The sequence below is a fragment of the Callorhinchus milii genome, unplaced genomic scaffold (assembly GCF_018977255.1).
Source record: "Callorhinchus milii isolate IMCB2004 unplaced genomic scaffold, IMCB_Cmil_1.0 Scaffold4, whole genome shotgun sequence".
In the NCBI taxonomy this organism is placed as follows: domain Eukaryota; kingdom Metazoa; phylum Chordata; class Chondrichthyes; order Chimaeriformes; family Callorhinchidae; genus Callorhinchus; species Callorhinchus milii.
Genome location: NW_024704745.1, coordinates 13826977 through 13849261, shown reverse-complemented (window position 1 = coordinate 13849261; position 22285 = coordinate 13826977). Strand labels below are relative to the sequence as shown.

The 22285-nt window shown below is 41.6% G+C and overlaps 1 protein-coding gene across 3 annotated transcripts in view; it reads left to right on the top strand.

Moving 5' to 3' along the window:
* phldb2b (pleckstrin homology-like domain, family B, member 2b) overlaps window positions 1-22285 on the top strand; it is a 101222-nt gene that overhangs the window by 52101 nt on the left and 26836 nt on the right. For 2 of the 3 annotated variants that reach the window (XM_007908714.2, XM_007908713.2), the window contains exons 10-13: window positions 1937-2065; window positions 11924-12079; window positions 14582-14692; window positions 19958-20047. In XM_007908714.2, coding sequence (XP_007906905.2) covers window positions 1937-2065; window positions 11924-12079; window positions 14582-14692; window positions 19958-20047 — 486 coding nt within the window. The remainder of the gene's footprint in view (window positions 1-1936; window positions 2066-11923; window positions 12080-14581; window positions 14693-19957; window positions 20048-22285) is intronic. The other variant, XM_007908717.2, reaches the window with a different exon arrangement.

Here is a 22285-nt window from a genome sequence, read left to right as displayed (position 1 = left end):
ACGGTAATTTGTCCCACCTCAGATTAATGTGCACATGCTAAGGATAAACATACAATACAAAATTACATTTGTAAAACGCTGAACTGACTCCCAGATAACATTACTGGCATTGGAATGTCGGAATCAAGTCAGCCATCTGTGATGGTCCTGGTCGTCTGGAGTATTCCAGGGCACTGCTGATGACAGCACAGCCAGCCTGGCTCATCGACAGGGCAGACCAGTCACTGGGGGCAGGGAGTCATCCCCCTCAGCTCTTGTTAACCCTGTAAGCCAAAGCCCTAATGAGTAGGGTGGTCCTAACTGGACAAGCAGCGGGAAAGCTTTCCAGCCAGCAATATCCATGGCAAGCTACGTAGTTTTGGCTGGTTACTCCAGCAGTACCCCAACACACACTCTGGGGTCCTTGGGCCTTGGCTCTTGCCAATTTGTGCGTAATACTTTCCGGAATTAGGTAAACAGGATGCGTCCTTCTCGGGAGAGAGTGCGCATTCCATTCCAACAATCTATCTCTGGGATTTCCGTGTGTGGGTGGGATGCATGGAAATCTCAGTTTAGTTTGGATACTCTTAAGCATGGTGATGGGTTTCCACATGTGACAGACACACAGCTGATCAAAGAAACATTTTAGTGACAAGATACTTATTCAACCTAACCTAATTAAGTAATCAGACCAATGTAAATCTGTTTAAGGATCATTAAATTGAAGTGAGGAGAGAAAACTGGAGGTCAGAGATTGGATGTAACCTCAAGAAGAGTTAGTCCACAAAAGACAGATTAAATGGTCATGGCAGATTAAATAGTTCTGGACATGTCTGTTGTTTGTGTTTGAGTGTTGTTTTATGAAACAAAGGTCATTGGAATAAATCAGTTACGAAGCCTGGAGCAGTCCTGGTAGAGTTCCCTTTTCCTAGTAGAGTTCATTTTCCCTGGTATTTTCTACTCTGTAGGATTCTTTTTTATAATCTGAATGCCTCATACCATTCTTCATTGTTTCAAAATCCTTCAAAAATTTTACTTCTTTGACCATGCCTTTGCTCAATTCTCTCCTAACACACTAACTTTCCACCTTGTTAGGCAAGTTTCCTTACTCCACACGCCTCTGTTTACCTAGCAGTAAGCAGGAACCCGGTTGTTAGTCGATTGGTGAATCACTTTTCCGGAGGTAATAATCCCTTCAAATAAATAAATAATTTTGGTCATTCAAGCCATGACTGTTTGTGGGACACTGCTGTGCGCAATTGGCTGCCACGTTTCGCCCACAAAATACAAAATATTGTCCGGTATTTCAGAACATCCAAAATTTGGTAAAAGTTGAATTCAGTCTTAACTTTGAAGTTGGTTTCCTGTAGTTCCTAATAGAATTTGTAGGAAACTGACTACAAAATTGAGATTGTATTTAAGAATTTGCCAAATTCAGAATGCTCTCTAAAATGTTACATAAAAAGAGTAAATGTTGATTCAGGTGAAATTTCTCCTCAAGTGTGATCATAAGGTAACATCTCCTTTCATTGGATGTAAAATTATGTATATTTTCATTAGTTTTCTAATATTAGATCTTTACATGAAATAACTGGATGATTTTTTTAAAATTAGAAAGCTTAATTCTTCTCTCTGTATCTTGTAACTAGTTTTTGCTGCCAGCTTTTAATTGCATTGTTCTATTGTTTGGTTGTATCACAATCACAGTTTGCATGAGACATGCATGTAAGCATCTTTGATTCATATTGCATTAGATTATTAATTACTGGAAGATCACTGTTCCAACAGCTTGTTGTTAAAGCATTCTTTCCTTTCTGTCTGATATGAGAACAGCTTTGATTGAAATACTGCTTCACGTACATATTGATCTCAAAGAAGATGGGCTTGCTAACAGCTTTTTGCATGGGCTAATTATAAACCACCTTTCCTTTTTTGTTATTCTGTACTCTGCTTTTAGGAAAAAACAAATTTGAAAGCTGAGAAAGAAAAGATAGAAAGGCTTCAAGATCTTTACTCTGAGTTGAAGACCCAGCTTCATAACTGTCCAGAGTCCATGAGAGAGGGTTTGCAAGAACAGTTGAAGAGGGTCAGTAATTCACTGGTTCATGAGATTGTCATTTCTAACCATATTTTAATAATCTTTTTCCTCTACAAAGTTCAAGATTCACATAATTGCTAAGGTAATACTTTTATTAAAATGCCTAATTTACAAATCTGACTAATTTAACATGACGGTTATCCAGGACCAAGAAAAGATTATTATTTATGACGAATAAATGTGCGGGATAATTGAAATACTAAAATCAGATTCTAATACATTTATTTTTCATGTTAACCTTACATGAGAAAATGTGGACTACATATGAAATAAATCTCCACGTTAAGATGGATTTGAAAACAATGATGACGAAACAGAGCATGTTAATTGCAAAAGTGAAGGTCAATATCAGAGTCAATGTGGGATTTATTTTAGCTTCTGTTTTGTAATACTTCTTGGATTATTTGACAAGTTAACAGAACTGGAAGATGATGGCAGCCCAGTGGAAATAAATCTATTTAAAGTTTCAGAAGGCATTTGATGAGGTTCCACTTGTAAAGTTTTCGAAGAAGATTAAGATTCATAGTGTCAATGACCAGTAGCTGTATTGAAGTTTGGCTTGGCAGCCGAGAATAAAAGGTGTTAGTAAATGAAGAAAGCTCTATCTCAAGGCAGTAACCCATGTAGCTGCTCAAGGTTCATACTATTAGAAAATGATAGGGAAGAGAGGAATTCACTGTGAAAATAAGACAGTTGAGTTTATATCTGGAGAGGTTCTAATATTTGGAAAAGTACATTGTGTAGTATGTTGGATGAGAGCAATACTTTGTGTTGTACACCTTCAGACTGAACTTCATGGGTGTCTCAGTTCAGCTCAATATCTGTGCCCTGGGATATTGCCAGGCAAAAGAGGAATAATAACACATTTCTGGCCTTGTTGGGGAGAATATGATAATGAATATCTTTTGGAGCAGCGGGATGAAACTGTGGATAGTGCTGGCATGACATGAAAAGGTGTGGTACACATCTGCTATTTTAATTGTTATCATGCCAGTTACTGCATAAGTAGTCTCTCTCGGACATGTGTGCAGTTTACTTTGCCTCAAGACAGTCAGTCATTCTTTATGTTATAATCAGATTGCAGTCAAGGAGTGTAGCAGCTGCTGACAAACAAGGTATAGTGTTTGTTCAATCCTATCTCCTAAAGCCTTTGGGCATTATTGTTTCTATGGCCCACGTTTGGGGGACATATGAGCTTAGGAGCTCTAGAGTAGCTGAGATGCCATCTTTATGCTCTATTTGTCTTCTGATGCCAGCTGTCAGAAACTCTCCCACTGAGTATCAGTTGTCCGGTTGTGAGCGCTTAGGAATTTTGGCTCTAAACTAAGGTCTATTGCAGACACGCCTCAGCTAATTTCCTGACTAGTGCTATTATCAAAGGGAAATGGCTGGGCTGTCTGTAATTTTTAGCATTGCCCATCCTGAACACTTTTGAATTCCTGTAGCTAACTTGATCAGCTCAGTACAGACTCTGCTGACTATGGTTGAGAAGGCTGCAGTAATGTGATGCTCTTGAGGCTTTTTGATCATCATTACCTTGGCAAGCTCAGTGCTTTTGCCAGTACAGTAAAAGGGTTGCATTGGTGTCTGATTTCTCAGTGTCCCAAATCAATGCTACCTGGGTTGTTTTGATTTTATTGCCCAAGGAAGAAGCTCCCACATAAAGTACGAATTGTGTTATAAACATGTATGTCTTTTGTGATGCGAATGAAGTCTTGAGGATAGGAAGGCCCACAATTGTTGAAGCTCAGTCTCCAGATAAATGAGTCATAAGGCCTGATAAGCAAAGTCAAAGTGACCCTGTTTAGGTCTGTCTGATGTAGTTTAGCCCCTATAAAAAGTACACTAAGAGAATTAGAGGGTTTGGTTTTATCCTTGTTGCTCTCTCCTTGGAGGGATGCATCCTGCTTAACTAATTCTAGAAAGTAATAGGTGCAGGTTTGCAAGAGCCAAGGCTCAGGGACACCACTACTGCTGGAGTCTAACAATAACAACAATAAAATTACTTTTGTAAAGTGCCTTTCACGTCGGGAGGATGTCCCAACCTGCTAAAACCACAGCTTTCCATTGAAAGCACTGTCTGAAACCAGCTCGGGTCTGAAATGCTGTACTCTGTCCAGCACCTTGGGACGTTCTCCTGATGTGAAAGGCGCTAGACAAATGTAACCTTGTTGTTGTTGTCTGCCAAGCTTTCCTGCTCCTTGTACAGCTTGAACCACCTTTGGCATTAGGGTTTGGCTTGCAGGGTTAACAGAAGTGAATAGGAGGAGTCCCTACGCCCATTGACACAGCCTGGCTGTGCTCTTATCAATGCTATTAGCAGTGCCCTGGAATACTGCGGACCCGTCTGGTTCAAGAACTGGTTTACTAAGACCACCACTGACTGCCAGAAGACTGGTTCAATTTTGACATTCTATTGCCAAACATGTCACCTTGGAACCAGTTCAGCTCCAAGGAGACCACACTTTCTTCCTCCCAAGAGGATAGGATGGTTCCACATGTGTTGGACGGATCACCAATTGTAAGAAGCCACTGAAATATTTAAAACTGAGCATGAGATCGTGCATAGGAAATTTTCTTTTACTGTAATTTATAGATCCTCAAAATTCAAAGCTTAAAGGCTAACCTGTAGAAGGGCTCGGGTATAAAGTTTGACTGGATTTTGGTCCAAAATTCAGCAGTACTTAGGGAAACCAATCTATTTTGTGTAATCTTGTTTGTCTTCAACCCAACAAACACATTCAGCAATCACCCCCCAGTAACAGATCAGTGCTGAATCAGACTCTATACCTAATTGTTATTTTGCGAACTGCTTTGATTGGAAAAAATGCAAAGATTAGGGAAAAGAAAGGGCCAAAGTCTTTTTCTTTTTATTGTATGGCTGACTTCAAACTGTTTTCTCCAGTAAGGCACCTTGAATTGTGTAGTATAGTTTGATGCCTTTGATAAAAAACTTTGCATTTGTTACAGCACCTTATGACGGTTATTGAGGTGTCTCAAAACACTTGATAGGATAAACTGTAAAGTGGTGTGACTATATTTTGTGAGCGAACGTGGCAACAAATTTGTGCACAGCAAAATGTCCCACAAACAGCCAATGTAGTCAATGACCAATAGGAGGATCGTGTAGAATATCACAAACATCATGTGACTCTATAACAATTTCAGCAAAAGGCCCTCTCTGTACTCATCTTTAAATCCCACCTTAAAATATTCTACATGTTTTTGCTACTGTCATTCACTCCATGGTTGTTTGTGGAAATTGCTGTGCGGAGAACACACAGAAGAACAAAATTTGCATTTAATATCAGAATATTCAATGAAACTTTGGGAAGATCACCTCAATAAGATGTCAGCAGATTGACTGTCTTCTTAAACAAACAAGTATCTGTGGATGATTTCCCCATGCCCCACAAATAATAATTCTGAACAAACTGCATGTGTAAAGTTGAGTAAATTAGGAAGAATGTATCTGTATTTAGTTCATACTTGCCCATTCATTTTTGTCTTAGTAGATGGTTTCAGTTATTGCGAGTAGTAAATGAAGAACTCATCTCTGTGCTTTGTTCATTGCTGTTAGCACTTGACGGAAACCAATCTGAAAACCACCAGTTACAAATCCTCTGGCTTTAAGACACTCGTGGTCTCTTCCTATTTCAGAGGATGATAGATCAACAACAACACCAACAAAATTACATTTGTGTAGCACCTTTCACGTCGGGAGGAGGTCCCAAGGCACTGGACAGACAGAGTTTTTGACCCGAACTAGGAGTCGGGATCGGGGAGGGTGAAGGGCAGGGGGGGGAAGCAGGGAGATCAAAAGCACGGTCGAAGAGGAGGGTCTTGAGATGGGTCTTGAGAGAGGCAAGGGAGGGGGTGAAGCGGAGGGACTGCGGGATGGAGCTCCAGAGGGTGGGGACAGAGTGGCAGAAGGCCCACCCGCCAATAGTGGGACGAGTGAGGCGGGGGCTGTGAAGCAGGCCAAAGCCTTCTAACGGAGGGAGCGAGCAGGATGGTAGGGGGTTAGGAGGATTCAGAGGTAGGGAGGAGCAAGACCATGGAGGGTTTTGCATTTGATATAATGCCTTATCATGTCCTTTGTCAAAGGGCAATGTCTGACCTCTTGTGACTGGTGATATCATTCCTGTATGTCACTGTGAGATGCTTTTGTGGAGGATCCTACCCTGAGATGATTAAAATGAAACATAAAAAGGAGGCTTATGATAAATGCCAGGTTCATAACACAGTAGAAAATCAAGTAGAATACAGAAAGTGCAGAGGAGAATTGAAAAAGGGAATAAGACAGGTAAAGAGAGTATATGATAAAAGATTAGTGGATAACATAAAAGGGAACACACAGATTTTTATAACCAAATTAAGAGTAAAACAATGGTCAAAGGAAGGGTGGGGCCGATTAGGGATCAAAATGGAAAGCTTCTTGAGGAGGCAGTAGGCATGGCTGAGGTACTGAATGAGTACATCTGTCTTCACAAAAGAAGAGGATGCTGCTAATGTCACAGTAAAGGTGGAGGAGGTAAAGAAATTGGATAGGATATAAATAGATAGAGAGGAGGTACTGAAAAGGTTGGCAATGCTCAAAGTAGAAAAGTCACATGGACTGGATGGGATGTATCCAAGATTGCTGAGGGAAGTAAGGGTAGAAATAGCTGAGGCTCTGCCACAATGTTTCAATCCTCCTTGGATATGGGAGTGGTGCCAGAGGATTGCAAATGTTACACCCCTGTTCAAAAAAGGGGATAGGGATAAACTTGGTAACTACAGACCAAGTCAGTCTCACGTCAGTGGAAGAGAAACTTCTAGAGACCATTATCCGTGACAAAAATAATTTTCACTTGGAAAAACATGCGTTAATAAAGGACAGCCAACAAGGCAAATTGTGTCTAACTAACTTGATGGAGTTCTTCGATGCAGTAATGGAGAGGGTGGGTGAAGGTAGTGCAGTTGATGTAGAGTATATGGACATTCAAAGGCGTTTGATAAAGTGCCACATACAATACAAAATTACATTTGTAAAGCGCCTTTTGCGTGGGGAGGTGCTGAACAGTCAGGGATTAAGACCTGTGTGGGGGGGTGGTGTGGTGGTTGGGATCAGCGAGGGTGGAGGGTAGAGAGGGTAGGAGGGTGGTCGAAGGCACGGTTGAAGAGGAGGGTCTTGAGGTGTGCCTTGAAGAGGTAAGGGAGATAGCAAGATGAAGGGAATGTGGGATGGAATTCCAGAGGTTGGGTCAAAGAGGCTGAAGGCCCGATCGCTGATGGTGGGGCAGGCCAGGCAGGGAACATGGAGAAACCTGCTGAGTGGAGGGAACGGACAGGTTGATAAGAGGTTAGCAGGTCGAAGAGGTAGGAGGGGGCAAGACCATGGAGGGCTTTGAAGATAATATTATCACATAATAGATTTGTTAGCAAAATTGAAGCCCATGGGATTAAGGAAACAGTAGCAACATGGATCTGAAATTGACTGAGTGTAGTGTTGAACGGTTGTTTTTCAGACTGGAGGGAAGTATACAGTGATGTCCCCCAAGAGTCAGTATTAGGACCACTGCTCTTTTTAATAAATATTAATGACCTGGTATATAGAGCAAAATCTTTTAAAGTTCGCAGATGACACAAAACATGGAAACATAGTAAACAGTGAGGAAGATAGTAGCAGACTGCAGGAGGACATAATAATAATAATAATGATCCTTGTATTTGATATAGCATCTTATCACATCCATGGGATATCTCAAAGCGCTTCACAGAATACATTGCAAAGTGACTGTGTGTTTTGTGGATGAAATGCTGCAGCCAATTGCACACAGCAGTGTCCCACTAGATTGAGTGACCAAAATATTATTATTATTTTGGAGGGATTAGTACCCGCGGAAAGCAATCCACAAATCGACTAACAACCGGGTTCCTACTTATTGCTAGGTAAACAGAGACATGTGTGGAGTAAAGAAATTTGCTCAAAGTTTCACCCTGCCTGGGATTCAAACACAGGTCCTCTCACTTGCTGGTGAAATGGCAGACACATGGCAGATATAATTTAATGCAGAGAAGTGTGAAGTGATACATTTTCGGAGGAGGAATGAGGAGAGGCAATATAAGATAAATTTTAAAGGGGGTTCAGGAACAGAGAGACCTGAGGGTTCACATGCACAAATCTTTGAAGGTGGCAGGACAAGTTGACAAAGTGATGTTAAACCTTTACAAATTGCGAGGGGGTGGGACTATTTAATAACTCTTTCAAAGAACCGGCAGAGGCACAATGGGCCAATGGCCTCCTTCTGTTTTATTTTAGGAAATAATATCATGGGATACAGTATAGTTTGGGACTTGACATGTGCATGTGACTGCCAGAATGGTGGGAGGCGAACTGGATGGACCTTGGTCTTCTTTTGTTGAGCAATTCTGATGTTCTTGTGTTCTTATTTATGAGCTACGTTATGTTATTCTGGTTCTGGGTGGCATTCAGTGGTCCTCACCTTATTTTCCTTTTCCTTCTCCTCATCTTCATCCTGGAATCCTGTAGTTCAGTGGTTAGAGCACTTACCTTGCAAGTGAAAGACCTGGTTTGATTCCCAGGCAGGACGAAATGTTGAGCAAGTTTCCTTACTCTATACGCATCTGTTTACCAAGCATTAAGTAGGAACCCGGTTGTTAGTCGATTGTTGGATTGCTTTTCCGGGGGTAATAATTCCTTCAAAAAAATAGTAATAATGAATTGGTCACATCAATCCATGATTGTTTGTGGAACACTGTTGTGTGCAATTGACTGCTGCATTTTGTCCACAAAATATATTTCACTTTACAGTATATTCTGTGAAGTGCTTTGAGAATTCTCGAAGAGATGATAAAGCGCTATATCAAATGCAAGGATTATTATTATTATTATTGCTGGTTTTCAGAGGGGGTCTTGGCTATGTGTGGGACATCTGGGTGGATATAAAAGTATAATTTAAATTCATGAAAGTACTGCACTTAACTCATAATACTGTGACTAACATTTCAGTTTTGTTTCCAACAAAACTTTGTGGGAGGCAATATAAGGGAGGCAACTGTTGGATACTGGATATCATACATACGTGTTTGTGTCTGTGTGTGCTCTGTCTGTCTGTCTGTCTGTCTGTCTGTCTGTCTGTCTGTCTGTCTGTCTGTCTGTCTGTCTGTCTGTCTGTCTGCCTCTCTCTCTCTCTCAGCATTTCGGTTATTATTCATTAGTTAGACTCTTTGAATATTAATCGAATACTTCTTCCATCGGGAATAATCCTGCTACTTTGCCGTACTGTGCTAGCCCTTCTCTTCCTCTCTTAGTCTTTTTCTCTCTCTCTATCTGACTCTCTACCTCTTGCTGTCTCTCTCCTATCCCTTTTCTCTGCCTCTAACATTTTATTGTATTTCTTGCTGTGTCTTTGACTTGTTTTCTTTCTCTGACTAACATATCCTCCTCCCGAAACGTTATGGGGATGGAGCAGCACAAAGCCGAACTATCATAGATTTTGTGCATGAAGGATGTGGCATACAGAATCAAAAAATTCACAGTTTTCAAATCCTGCACAGCAAACTAACTGGAAGATAATTATAATAATAATCTTTGCATTTGACACAGCATCTTATCACAACATCGAGACATCTCAAAGCGCTTAACAGAATATACTGTAAATTGAATTGTCCGTGTATGTTGTGGCCGATGGGGCTGATGGTAGAGCAAGTGCTCTGGGATGCTATCCTGCGTGAAGGGCGCTAAATAAATGCAAGTGATAGGGGAAGAATTAAAGGGTATGGTGAATGTAAGTGGGGTCTTCTTGGAGCTGGACTGGCTCCAAGGTGATGTGCTTGGCAATAGAAAGTCAGAAAAGACTTAATCCTCTGTGGCAGTCTCCTCAATCAGGTGGGTCACAATTCTCCAGAGGACTATTGAACACAGACCAGCCAGGCTGGCTCATCAGCTAGACTTAGAGGGGTAGATCAGACCAGACCCGTCACTGGCGGCAAAGATTATGTCTCTGTCTCCGATCTTAAACTGCATCTGTAATAAATCTGTAATAAATTATTAAATAAATACGCTCGGGTCATGTTGTTGGATTAAAGTCATGCAGACAAGGTCGTTAAATGTATTAATTTTGGGAGAATCGCTCTTAATTAATATAATTCAATATAAAATTACATCAAATGTTACAATACAAAAACAGGCCATTTCGCCAAATTAGTCTGTGCTAGTGTTTATACTCCACACAAACCACCATTCCTCCTAAACCCCTCTCCTGTACTCTCTCTAGTTCATTCTCCCTCATGTGTGCATCACGTTTCCTGTTAAATGCATCAATAATACAGCTGTTTTTAGGAATCTACATTTTGATTCTGTAATTACTTTCAAAATCTTTCCATATACGTGTCAAGATTTTGTTTCGGGAATTCTAAGTGCCATTTTCGCTCTGTCAACGCCCTTTAAAAAATAAAAGTATTGATTAATTAAGAAAACCCAAGTGGTGAATTTTCTGTTTCGCTCATTAATTTGTGCTGTTACCTACAGTGGAAACAAGATTCAAAGGCAGGAATGGAAAGTGAAGTGTGGAAAGCAGAGCTGAACTATCAATGCCTTCATTGGCAAACAAATAAGAGTGATGGCAGTGGACATGGGTTCTGTCATCCTGCTCTGGTGTATGAGGAGATGGAGCAGGAGAAAGTGGTGGGGGAATAGAGAAAATACAAACTCCTATTCTTTGATATAGACCAGTTATTTCATTGATTCAATTGAAAACATGAATCAGACTAATGAACATTTCTATATTGATAATCCTTGCCTTTGAAAATGTGCCTACGCATGTTTCAAGATGTCTCAAAATGCTTTGCAGGGTTTTACTGCAAAGTGCAGTGACTGTGTGTTTGTAAGCAAGCAAAGCTAATAATTCTGTACAACTCTTCTGCCAACTGTTTTGTTATAAGTATTGCTTGGACACAATGCATGAGGTATAACTGAATCGTTAGTTTTTCAAAATGCTCAATGCTTTTCAGAACATTTCTGAGTTGCTTAGGACATTTTGGTCGCACTTTATTTCAATTTCAATCTCTTTTTAGTGATTGTAGTCCTGTAGCTCAGTGATTAGAGCACTCGCCTCGCAAGCGAGAGACCTGGGTTTGATTCCCAGCAGGGCGAAACGTGGGCAAGTTTCCTTGCTCCACACACCTCTGTGAACCTAGCAGTAAGTAGGAACCTTGTTGTTAGTCGATTGGCAGATTGCTTTTCCGGAGTTAACAATTCCTTCAAAAAGAAAAAAAATTGGTCACTTCAATCCACGACTGTTTGTGGGACACTGCTGTGCGCAATTGGTTGCTGCGTTTTGCCCACAAAATATGCAATCAATTCAAATTACAGTATTCTGTGAAGCGCTTTGAGACATCTCGAAGATGTGATAAGGCGCTATATCAAATTATTAAAAGATTATTATTATTGGGAGGCACCAAGTGTAGCCTTGTGGCTGCTTTGCTTCAGGTCAACGTGATTATAAAATTAAAGATAAGTGAACCCAGGCCAATATCTTGCATCTCCTGATGGGCTTGTTTGGTTATAGAGCATGATTGGAAATGGCAACTTGTAATTATATAGCACCCTTCACGCAGGGTAGAGTTTAGAAATGTTTTACCTGCCCTCTTACCAAGGGAATACTTCTAATAGTAGGTAGTGTAAATGGGTGGGAAAAGGAACTGGATAACTCGGAGGTGGGATAATTTGAAAAGGAATTTTTAGTGAAGCTGAAAATTTATTCTAACCAACAATTGCATGCTTTGATTCATCTTTGCACTTATTTGAGGTAATACTTTAATCGATAAATTTCCTAATAGGGTGGTGAACAGTTAGATATGGAGGTGAAACGATACGAAGATTTTGAGTTTCAGCAACTTGAACGAGAAAGCAAGCTTGAAGAAGAAAAGGAAAATAATTCAAAACAACTTCTTGGTGAAATTGGTGAATATCAGCACAGCATAGAGACAAGAGAGGTGAGTGTCTCATAAATATAACTGATAACATTTCAGGCCATTTAATGACATATTTTAATTTTTTCTAGCATTCCTTGCAGTTAACCTGTAAAAAGGTAAAGCTGGAGTCCTGTAGCTCAGTGGTTAGAGCACTCACTTTGCAAGCGAGAGACCTGAGTTCAATTCCAGGCAGGTCAGGGGGAAACCTTGGGCAAGTTTCCTTACTCCACACGCCTAATAGTAATACCTCCAAAACCAAAAAAAACAATAATAAATTGGTCATTTTCAATCTACGACTGTTTGTGGGACATTGCTGTGCGCAATTGGCTGCCGCGTTCACCACAAATATACAGTCAACTCACTTTTCAGTATATTCTGTGAAGCGCTTTGGGACATCCTCCCAACGTGAAAAGTGCTATATCAAATGCAAGGATTATTATTATTATGCTTCTGGTGCTGTATTTTCTTGCTTCGTTATTATTGAGTGTTGCTTTCAGCTAACATATAACAGGTAAAGCAGTCATTGTTTGTTATCTCAATTTGATATTTAGCACCTTTTTTAAATTAAAAAAAAGCTGTTTTCTCTTATGTTGTTTAATTCTGAAACACCAGACTTACATACTTTAAAAATGGTTTTCTAAAGTGACTGCAAAATACATGGTCACTACCCTTCATAGTAAATCCTATGAAGCCCTTTGACGTACCTCCCGATATGGAAGGCGCAATGCCAAATGTAACAGATATTCATCATTATATCTCGGACCAGATGGTGCAGTCGCATACATCTATTATAATAATAATAATAATAATAATTCTTGCATTTGATATAACGCTGTCCACGTCTTCTGGACATCGCTTCACAGAATATGCTGTATAGTGAATTGACCGTATATTTGTGGGCGAAACGCAGCAGCCAATTGCGCACAGCAGTGTCCCACAAACAGTCGTGGATTGAAAATGATCAATTTTATTATTGTTTTGTTTTGGAGGGATTATTATTAGGCGTATGGAGTAAGGAAACTTGCCCAAGGTTTCGCTCTGCCTGGAATTGAACCCAGGTGTCTCGCTTGCAAAGTGAGTGCTCTAACCACTGAGCTACAGTACTTTTTACACCTGAGATCTTGGTTTGAATCCAACTTAGTCTACCATTATGGCTGTAACAAACAAATGCAATGCACAAGTTTTAGGGATGAGGAGAAACCACAAACCAGCAACAACAACTGACAAATTGCATTATAAAGCACCTTTCATGTCGAGGGGAAGTCCCAAGATAAAACATGAAGCTGAAAGACACATAATCTTATCGATGCCACTTGTGGGAGAAGGCACCTTACAATGCTTTTGCCCAAAGTTAGGAAGTGAAAAACTGGAGCATCACTTATCTCAGGGAATAGCTCGGGCACACCTTGGCTGTGGAGGAGAATTGCTGGCAGAGCTATGGGAACCAGTCTCCAGATCATCCTCGCAGATAGGGGAGAGAGAAATTGGTGTACAAAGCGGAAAAGTGAAGAAAGTGACAATATTTTATTTAAAAAAACGCATTTAAATTCAATTCTTGGAATCATTCTAAATACATTTTCTAGAAAATATCAACAAAGAGCCTTCCTTCTTTGGAGCTTTTAAAGTTAACACTTTCTAAAAGAGCAAAGAGCGCATAGCAGTAAATCTTGTAGCAGTGAAACCCAGACTGCTGTCAGGAATGGAGAGTCAAAATGAGAAATGGACACATAACTCTGGAAATCAATGTGGCAAGAACACAGAACAAAACCAGTTACTACTCCTTTGCAGCATTCAGTCTGCAAGCAAACTATAGCTACTGAACTCACAGTGACAGTGTATGAGCTGAAAAGGGGAACATTATCTTCTGACCGTTTACTTACAAGGGTTTAAACATTTGGGAAGCATTTTCAACTTGGAGTGTCTCATTGAAACATCAATGTGCTGATGTATTACTTGCTTTTCTAAACACAAATTGCACGAATACTGTACGAGTGTAAATGTGTACGAGTTGAAAATATCAGGGTTTAAATTCAAGAGAATAATTACATTCTAGGAAAAGTGCTTGTAATTCATGAATCATAAGTCCAAATATTTATTGTAGCTTCATGGAAATGTGCTACCAATAACAGCTGTCATTTTATGCATTTTGTTTAAACAGATACTTGAACGGAATGACATTAGTATACGATCATTTATACACTGAAAGGAAAATGATTTCAACATGATCAACTTTTGCCCTACTTTATTCCCTTTTGGGTTTTTTTACATATCAGTGATTTTATGGTTGCAGTGTAGCTTTGTTATGACTGGATTTCAGCATGTTTCAAATCATTTTGGATCATAGACTTGGCACAATTTTAGTATTCATTTGAATGACTCATTGTCCATAGTGTAGAACGAAAAATTTCACCCGCGGAGCTCTGTTTGGCATCTCATTTACTTGCTAATTGTAGACTGTTCATAAGCCAAATCACTAGTAGTTGCTAACATGGTTTTAATAAGTATGGTGTTTCTCTTCAACAGAAGAAACTCACCTTGTTCAAAAACCAGGTCAATCAGATCGTGCAGCAAGCTGAGCTGGAACGTGAACAGTTTTTGAAAGAGAAGAACAATTTACTAGTGATGTTACACAGGGTGAGTAGTTACAAAGAAAGGAGAATTATATGGAGCTAAACTTTGCTTGATTCTTTTCCCCCAAGGAAGAAAGAAACCAAACAGTTCTAAGCGCAATTGTGCTCACAATCTGATGATGGAGCTTTGGCATCAATGTTGATTTCACTGTGATCGCAGTACATGATGAAAAGACAAAGCGGATTATTTTCCATGTGTCTGCCACTCTGATCTTTAACACAGGAATTGTTCCCGTAGGCCAAACGATTTACACACTTGCATACTGGGAATAATGTGTTTCCTCCAAACAGCCCAAAAAAACTGCTACTTAATGACAAAACACAAAATACTCAGATGCTGGAAACCTGAAAACAAAAACAGAACTTGCTGGGAACACTCAGCAGGTCGGGCAGCATCTATGGAGACAGGAAAGTGATGGGTGAAAGAGGTGTTACCCATCGACATCCTCTCTATCTGTGACCAGGGCTCCCTCTGCCTCTTTGTCCTCCTGGACCTCTCCACCATGTTCGACACAGTCGATTACGCCATCCTCCTCCACTGCCTTTCCTCCGTCATCCACCTCAGTGGGATCGCACTCGCCTGGTTCGAGTCCTACCTCAGAAACCGCCAGCAGTACATCTGCATAAACAGCTTTTCTTCCCGCTCTCACCCGGTCACCTGCGGGGTACCCCAAGAATCCATCCTTGGCCCCCTCCTTTTTCTGATCTACATGCTCCCTCTTGGGGATGTCATCCGCAGAAATGGGATACACTTCCACCTCTCTTTGCGACCCCCAGTCCCCTGATGTTCTGTCAGCCTGCCTGTCAGACCTCAGGAGCAGAAGGAGCGCAAATTTCCTTCAGCTGAATGTCGACAAGACGGAAGTCATACTCTTTGGCTATCGTCAACGTCTAAAATCTCAACGTTCTCGCCTCCTCCACCTACCCGATCTCCCCCTAAAACTCTCCGAACCCGTACGCAACCTAGGCATCAGGTTCGACCCCCAATTATCCTTCCTCCCCCACATCCGGTCCCTCACCAGCTCCGCTTACTTCCACCTCCGATGCATCACCCGTCTCCGCCAATATCTCTCTCCAAAAGCCGCTGAAACTCTGGTCCATGCCTTTGTCATCTCTCGGCTGGACTATTCTAACGCCCTCCTCGCCGGTCTCCCATCCACTACCATCCATAAAATCCAGATTATTCAAAACTCTGCCGCACACATTCTCACCTGCACCAAACTCCGCTCCCCGATTACCCCAGTCCTTGCCAGACTGCACTGGCTGCTTGTCCCAGAGAGGATCGACTTCAAGATCCTCACCCTTGTCTTCAAATTCCTCCCTCCTCTGCACCCCCTACCTCTCTGACCTCCTCTCTCCTCAAAACAGTGTCTGATGTCTTCGTTCCTCCGGGTCTGGCCTCCTCCTTGTCCCCCGAGTCCTCCGCTCCACCCTCGGTGGCCGTGCCTTCAGCCACTATACCCCAAGACTCTGGAACTCCCTTCCTCGCTCCCTTCGCCTCGCTCTCTCTCTTCCTATTTTCAGATCTCTGCTGAAGACCTTTCTTTTCGACCGTTCCTTTGGTCACCTTCCCCCTCCCCCCTCCCTCTGGCTCGGCCCCGGGATCCATTACTGCGAAACTCTCTGAGACGCCGTCCGGCATGGAGGGCGCTATATAAATCCAAGTTGTTGTTGTTGTAATGATACAAAACAAATTATTAACACCTCTATTCCCCTGCTATGTTGCAATCCTCCCCTTTGTTTTGCATCATTAATACCTCTTTAACCCATCACCCCCTGTCCTCTATTCCATTTTCTCCTTCATCTTCCTTGCCCCTATCTCCCCCCTCTCTGTTAGCCCTAAAAAGCCTCTCCCACTCAACATGCCCCAGTTCTGACGAAAGGTCATGGACCCGAAACGTTCACTCACTTTTCTTTCTCCATAGATGCTGCCTGACCTGCAGAGTGTTCCTAGCGACTTCTGTTTTTGTTTTTTGCCATTTAATGACGTTTGTTGAAAAAAATCAACACAGAGATTCTCCTCTGTGATTCTCCTCCTGGCCCTGTACAAAATGAACCATCTAAATATACACTAATTAAAAAACATTGATCAAAAACTCTGTTTTTAAATAGCCTGTTTGACTCACATGGCAATGTGGAAGAAGTCTTGGCTGGAGTGTAAAAATAACCATCTCATGTTGACTTAGCCCAGGCACCTATCATGTGAATTATTTTGTATACCTGATTCAGTTTCAGATATGAAGACATATTACTGCTGTTTCAACCGTCCCAGCTTTCAGACATTAAAATTAAGCGATAGTACTCACAATGTCACTCATGAAGCTGAAAATTATAAACTTTCAGCTGTAATAGAACAGCAGTGAACTCAAAATAATAGCCTTGGCAAAAACATGTGAGGACTTTTGTGTCCTCAGATAAATAATATCCAGGCTCTGTGAGCCTAACATCCCCATTCAAGCTTGGTTCCACTGGATTCCCATCCCCCAATGGATCAAGTTTAAGATCTTCGTTCATGTTTAAATCCCTCCATGGTCTCGTCCCACTCAACCTCTGATACCTCCTTCACCCTTATCATCCTGGCTGCTCCCTTCGCTCGGCCAAAACTGGCCTACTCCACATCCCCCGCTCTTGCAGCCCCATTGTTGGCAGCGGGCTTTCAGCTGCTTGGCATTTGCTCTCTAGAACTCTATTCTCGGTCCCTCTGACTTGCACCCTCTCAATGACACTCTTCCAATCACCCATTCCAGCTGTTTCAGAAAGGAGAACGCCGAATGTTTGTGGAAGGAAGCACAAGTTTAATGTATTGGCACTTAAAGTTCAGGCTCTCTCTCCTTCCCTTCCCCACCCCCCATAGACTTGATGTCCCATTGAGCCTATATTTACATCATGCTGCTAGGATGCATTTTCTATGCATTTCTATGTATTTTCAATCCACTTCTCCCATGCTTTAAGGACGCGCTCCAAGTGAACAACAACAACAAAATTACATTTGTATGGCGTCTTTCACATCAGGAAGATGTCCTAAGCCACTGGATAATCAGTGTTTCGGACCCGAGCTGGGGGTCGGGATCGGGAAGGGCGGCGGGCAAGGGGGAAAAGGAGAGTGATCGAAAGCACGGTCGAAGAGGAGAGTTTTGAGGCGGGTCACAAGGAGGCAAGGGAGGGGCCGAGGGACTGCCGGATGGAGTTCCAGAGGGTGGGGACAGAGTGGCTGAAAGCCTGCATATCAAATGGTGGGGCGGGTGAGTTAGGGGATGTAAAGCAGGCCGGAACCCGCTGAGCGAAGGGAGCGGGCAGATTGGTAGGGGGTTAGGAGGTCGCAGAAGCAGAGGGGAACAAGGTCATGGAGTGCTTTGAAGGTGAGAATCAGGATCTTGAATTGTATCCTTTGTGTGATGGGAAGCCAGTGGAGTCGGGCGAGGATGGGGGTGATAGGGTCGCGGAGCCTGGTGTGGGAGAAGACATGAGCTGCAGAGTTGTGGATGATCTGCAGCCTATGGAGGGAGGAGTTGGGGAGGCCGACAAGCATGGAGTTTGCATAGTCAAGCCTGGATGTTATGAATGCGTGTGTGAGGGTTTTGGCGTCTTATGGTTTGAGAGAGTGGCGCAGCCAGGCGATGTTGCGGAGGTGGGGGAAGGCAGAGCGGGTCATCGCACGATGTGGGGTAGAAAGGATAGTTGAGGGTCAAACAAAATGCCGAGGTTCTGAAATGGCTTCAGTGAGTGGAGGGTGCATACTTGAGTGCTAATGCTGTCAGCACCTGAGGTGTGGAAGTGCTGACGGGATCCAATCAGGAGAGCTTCGGTCTTGTTAACATTCAACTGAAGAAAGTTAGCTCTCATCCAGGACTTGATGTCTGACAGACATTCTGTCAGCACAGCAGTGGTCCTGGAGTCGAGGGTGGAGGCAGAGAGATAGAGTTGGGTGTCATCCGCATACATGTGGAAGTTGACCCCATGTCTGCGGATGATGTCACCAAGAGGGAGCATATAGATATTGAAGTGGAGGGGACCAAGGACAGAGCCTTGAGGAATGCTGCACGAGACAGTGCGGGGGCTAGAGGAGAAGCCGTTTGTGGAGATGAAGTGGAGACGGTGTGAGAGGTACGATCTGAACCATTCAAAGAGAGAACAATTAGTTCTCACAGTGAGAATTATACTGCTGAATGCTCTGAACTCTTTATTCGTTAACATTGCCAGTGATCTAGACTGTGATTAGGATAGAATGCTTTATTAGCATGCTTGCGGTCAGTGGTTAAATTCCCTGCGTAGGCTGACCTGACCATTCCTGATACATTTTGCCAGTTCTCAGCTTCCCTTTCACTAAGTCATTATATTCGATGCAAGCACTTCTTTTCCTGGACTACCTAAACGACTTTGTTTTTCATGGGATTTTGCACGGAATAATAATAATAATAATCCTTGCATTTGATATAGCGCCTTATCATGTTGTTTAGATGTCACAAGCTTTCCCGCTGCCTCCCCCAGCTAGGACCAGCCTTGCAGAGTTACCATAAGATGCAGGAGTAGGCCATTTGGCCCCTTGAGCCTGCCCCGCCATTTGATAAGATCATGGCTGATCTTCTAACCTAATTCCATTTACCCGCCCTATCCCATATCCTTAATCCCTCTATTCTTTAGAAGTAGGAGTGATGGAGGCAGTACAATTGGTCTTGGCTAAGTTGTGGAACATAAATTAGTTAAAGATCCCCACTTGCTATCTATCAAGCGATAATTACTGTAAAGTGCAAACATGTCATGTGAAAACTGGTTTTGATCTCAACTGTAGCATACCTGACATGAAAAAATCTTTTAACACTCAATGTTTAAGTCGTGAATAATGAATACACACTTTGCTATGGTATTGAAGGGCCAGCAATCACCATTACATTCAGGAGAGGAGAGAAAATTGTAAAATATAAATAAACTGAAATAAAATGACTAGTTATTTTCAGTTTCCTTACCTGCATGCTCTTGTGAGGATATTGTAAATAGCATGAACAATTGCAGTATAAAATGATTCAGAATAGCTTACATGCAAATGCGGATAGCCATTTGGGAACTTCCAAAAGCAAGTATCATTGATTACTGAAACAAGTTTGAAAATTATGTCCATTTTAATAAACTAAGTGGTCTTCTATTGATTTGGAATAAGACCGGAATCAGTTTCAAATTCTTTCTTGGCCTGAGGCATAATTAAATCATTAAGAATATTTTGGAAGAATATTTGCTTAAAAAGATGATTCAGTATCCTGTTATGTCTACCCAGGAAAAAGAAAATCTTCTTTATCTGGAGAAGACGTATTGTGATACAACAGGAGGAAGAGGGCTTCCCATCAATTCAAATATACTTAAGGAGGTAAGTTATATCCTTTTATTGTTAAAGCTGCAATGTGGGCCCAAGTTAGGCCATAAAAATGTGTTGTATGATCAATATTGAGATTCATAAAACATTTGCACTGCTGTCCTGTATTAAGGACTCTCCTGATACTCCCAACATTAAGGATTCTGGAGGTCAAGGACCCACGGTGTGCTTCATCTAGCAAATGTTTGCTGAATAATAATCCTTACATTCGATATGGCGCATTATCACATTGTTAAAACACCTTGAGGTGCTTTGCAGAATTTACTGTAGGTTGTAGTGACTATGTACTTTGTAAGCAAACTTGGCAGCCAATTTGAACATAGCACTATTCCACAAATAGCCATGAAGTGAATGACCAAGTTTATTTGAAAAATGTTTTGGCCAGGACACAAGAAAAACTTCCTTCTCTTTTCAAATAGTACCATAGAATCTTTAACATTGACCTGAAAAGGCAGGCAGTTTAATGTCTCATGTGAAAGATGGCACCTTCAACAGTACAGTTTTCCACAGAATTGAACTGGATTGAAAGCTTAAGCGTGAAACATGGAACTTGAACCCATAAATGAGGTCCCTTTGCCTGTTCAGGTGGATGATAAAGAGCCTATGAAATTATTCCAAAAGAGTAGATTTTTACCAATGACCTGGTCAATGATCCTCCAGATAAATTGGACATTTACTTCAGAGCTATTTTGTGGAACCTTGCCGTGAGCAAATTGTCTTGTTTGACAACACTCACCTGTGAAGCTCTTTGAGATGTTTTGACATTAGACACTATGTTAAATACAAAAAAAATACACATCATATCCGGGGTTTCAGCACCATTGATCCAGAAGGTGAACCAACTTTCATCCTTAGTACAGTATTATTTATTTACCAACATAAAAACATTTGCTTCCCAGCAAGTTGACGGAGGATGTTATTTCTAAGATGTTTTGAAGATATAACTATTGGTATAAAAGAGAGGGAATGTGATTCATAACATCAGATGTTGGGGATAATGTGTGGGGGGAGGAGGTAGAACAATGTCGACAAAAATAGCAAAGCAGACGAGGTGTTTTGGGGTTTATCAAAATCTGTAAAACTGCTTTCTCTGGGAAATGGTATTTTCCAGCAGCGTTTTCTGAGCCCTACTTGGCAGTGAACATGACCTATAAATGTCAACATCTGAAGTCAATTCCCCATCTTCTGCGGTTGGTGTTCAGCCCTTTGATCTACCTCAGGACTCGCTGTATTGTTGGGAAACTTTGAACTGGCTGCAGATCAAAGAGCAGCCCTGGTTTAATTTGTTAGTTATAAACAGGAGTTTTCCTCAATCTGCTCTAACCAGTATTTTGCAGTATTGAATGGGCTGGAGGCAGATCTCCCCTTCTCTTTCTCCCCCTGTGTTTCCCCCTCCCTCATCTCCTTTCCCCTCCCTTGTCTCCTTTCCCCTCCCTCATCTCCCTTCCCCTCCCTCGTCTCCCTTCCCACCCCTCGGCTTTACCATTCTCAGTGACTGATGATGGTAGGTAGGCTTTGACGGCCAGTTAGTGGGATACTGGCTTTTTTGTCAACAAAAACTGAAAAGTTATGAAGTAGCAGAGTGCAATCAAAAACCTGGAATCTGATACCATGCACTCTGGCCCTTGTACTTCACCATTGAGTGTGCCATTGGGATGGGGACAGCCCGTCTTGAGAGCACCATTGGCATGGGGACCGTCCTACCCCAAATCCATTCAATGTAATAACTATCCATTAACAGCAAATCTGATTCAATTGTCTTTAAATAAACAACTTTAAATTATCTTTACATCAACTTGTTTGTACTTTTTTTTAAAAAAATAAGGTACCTTACCAAGTTCAGACTTCCAATCGGTCATGGTCTGAAGTATTTTTTAAAAAAAGAACATAATCTGCTATCGGCCTTTACTTCAGAAGCTTCTGTTTAATATAAAATATTTTATCCAGTGACTGAGTAACATAGGCTGGTATTGAAGCATGATGCTTCATTACAAAGCTTCACCCTCTCAACATCTCCAGTGCTAGCTGATATCAGGACCACATGTCTGGACCATTGGCAGATGTGTAGCTATTATATTCGTGAAGATGATTCTAGTTTAGCTTTTAAGTTTACAAAAACAACCTCTCTTCAAAATTACCAGGAGTAGATGAATGTTTATTAATAAACATCATTATAAATGTGGGCTGAACAGACCTGGTTTAATGAATGATGTGCAAACTAGTTTCCACAAT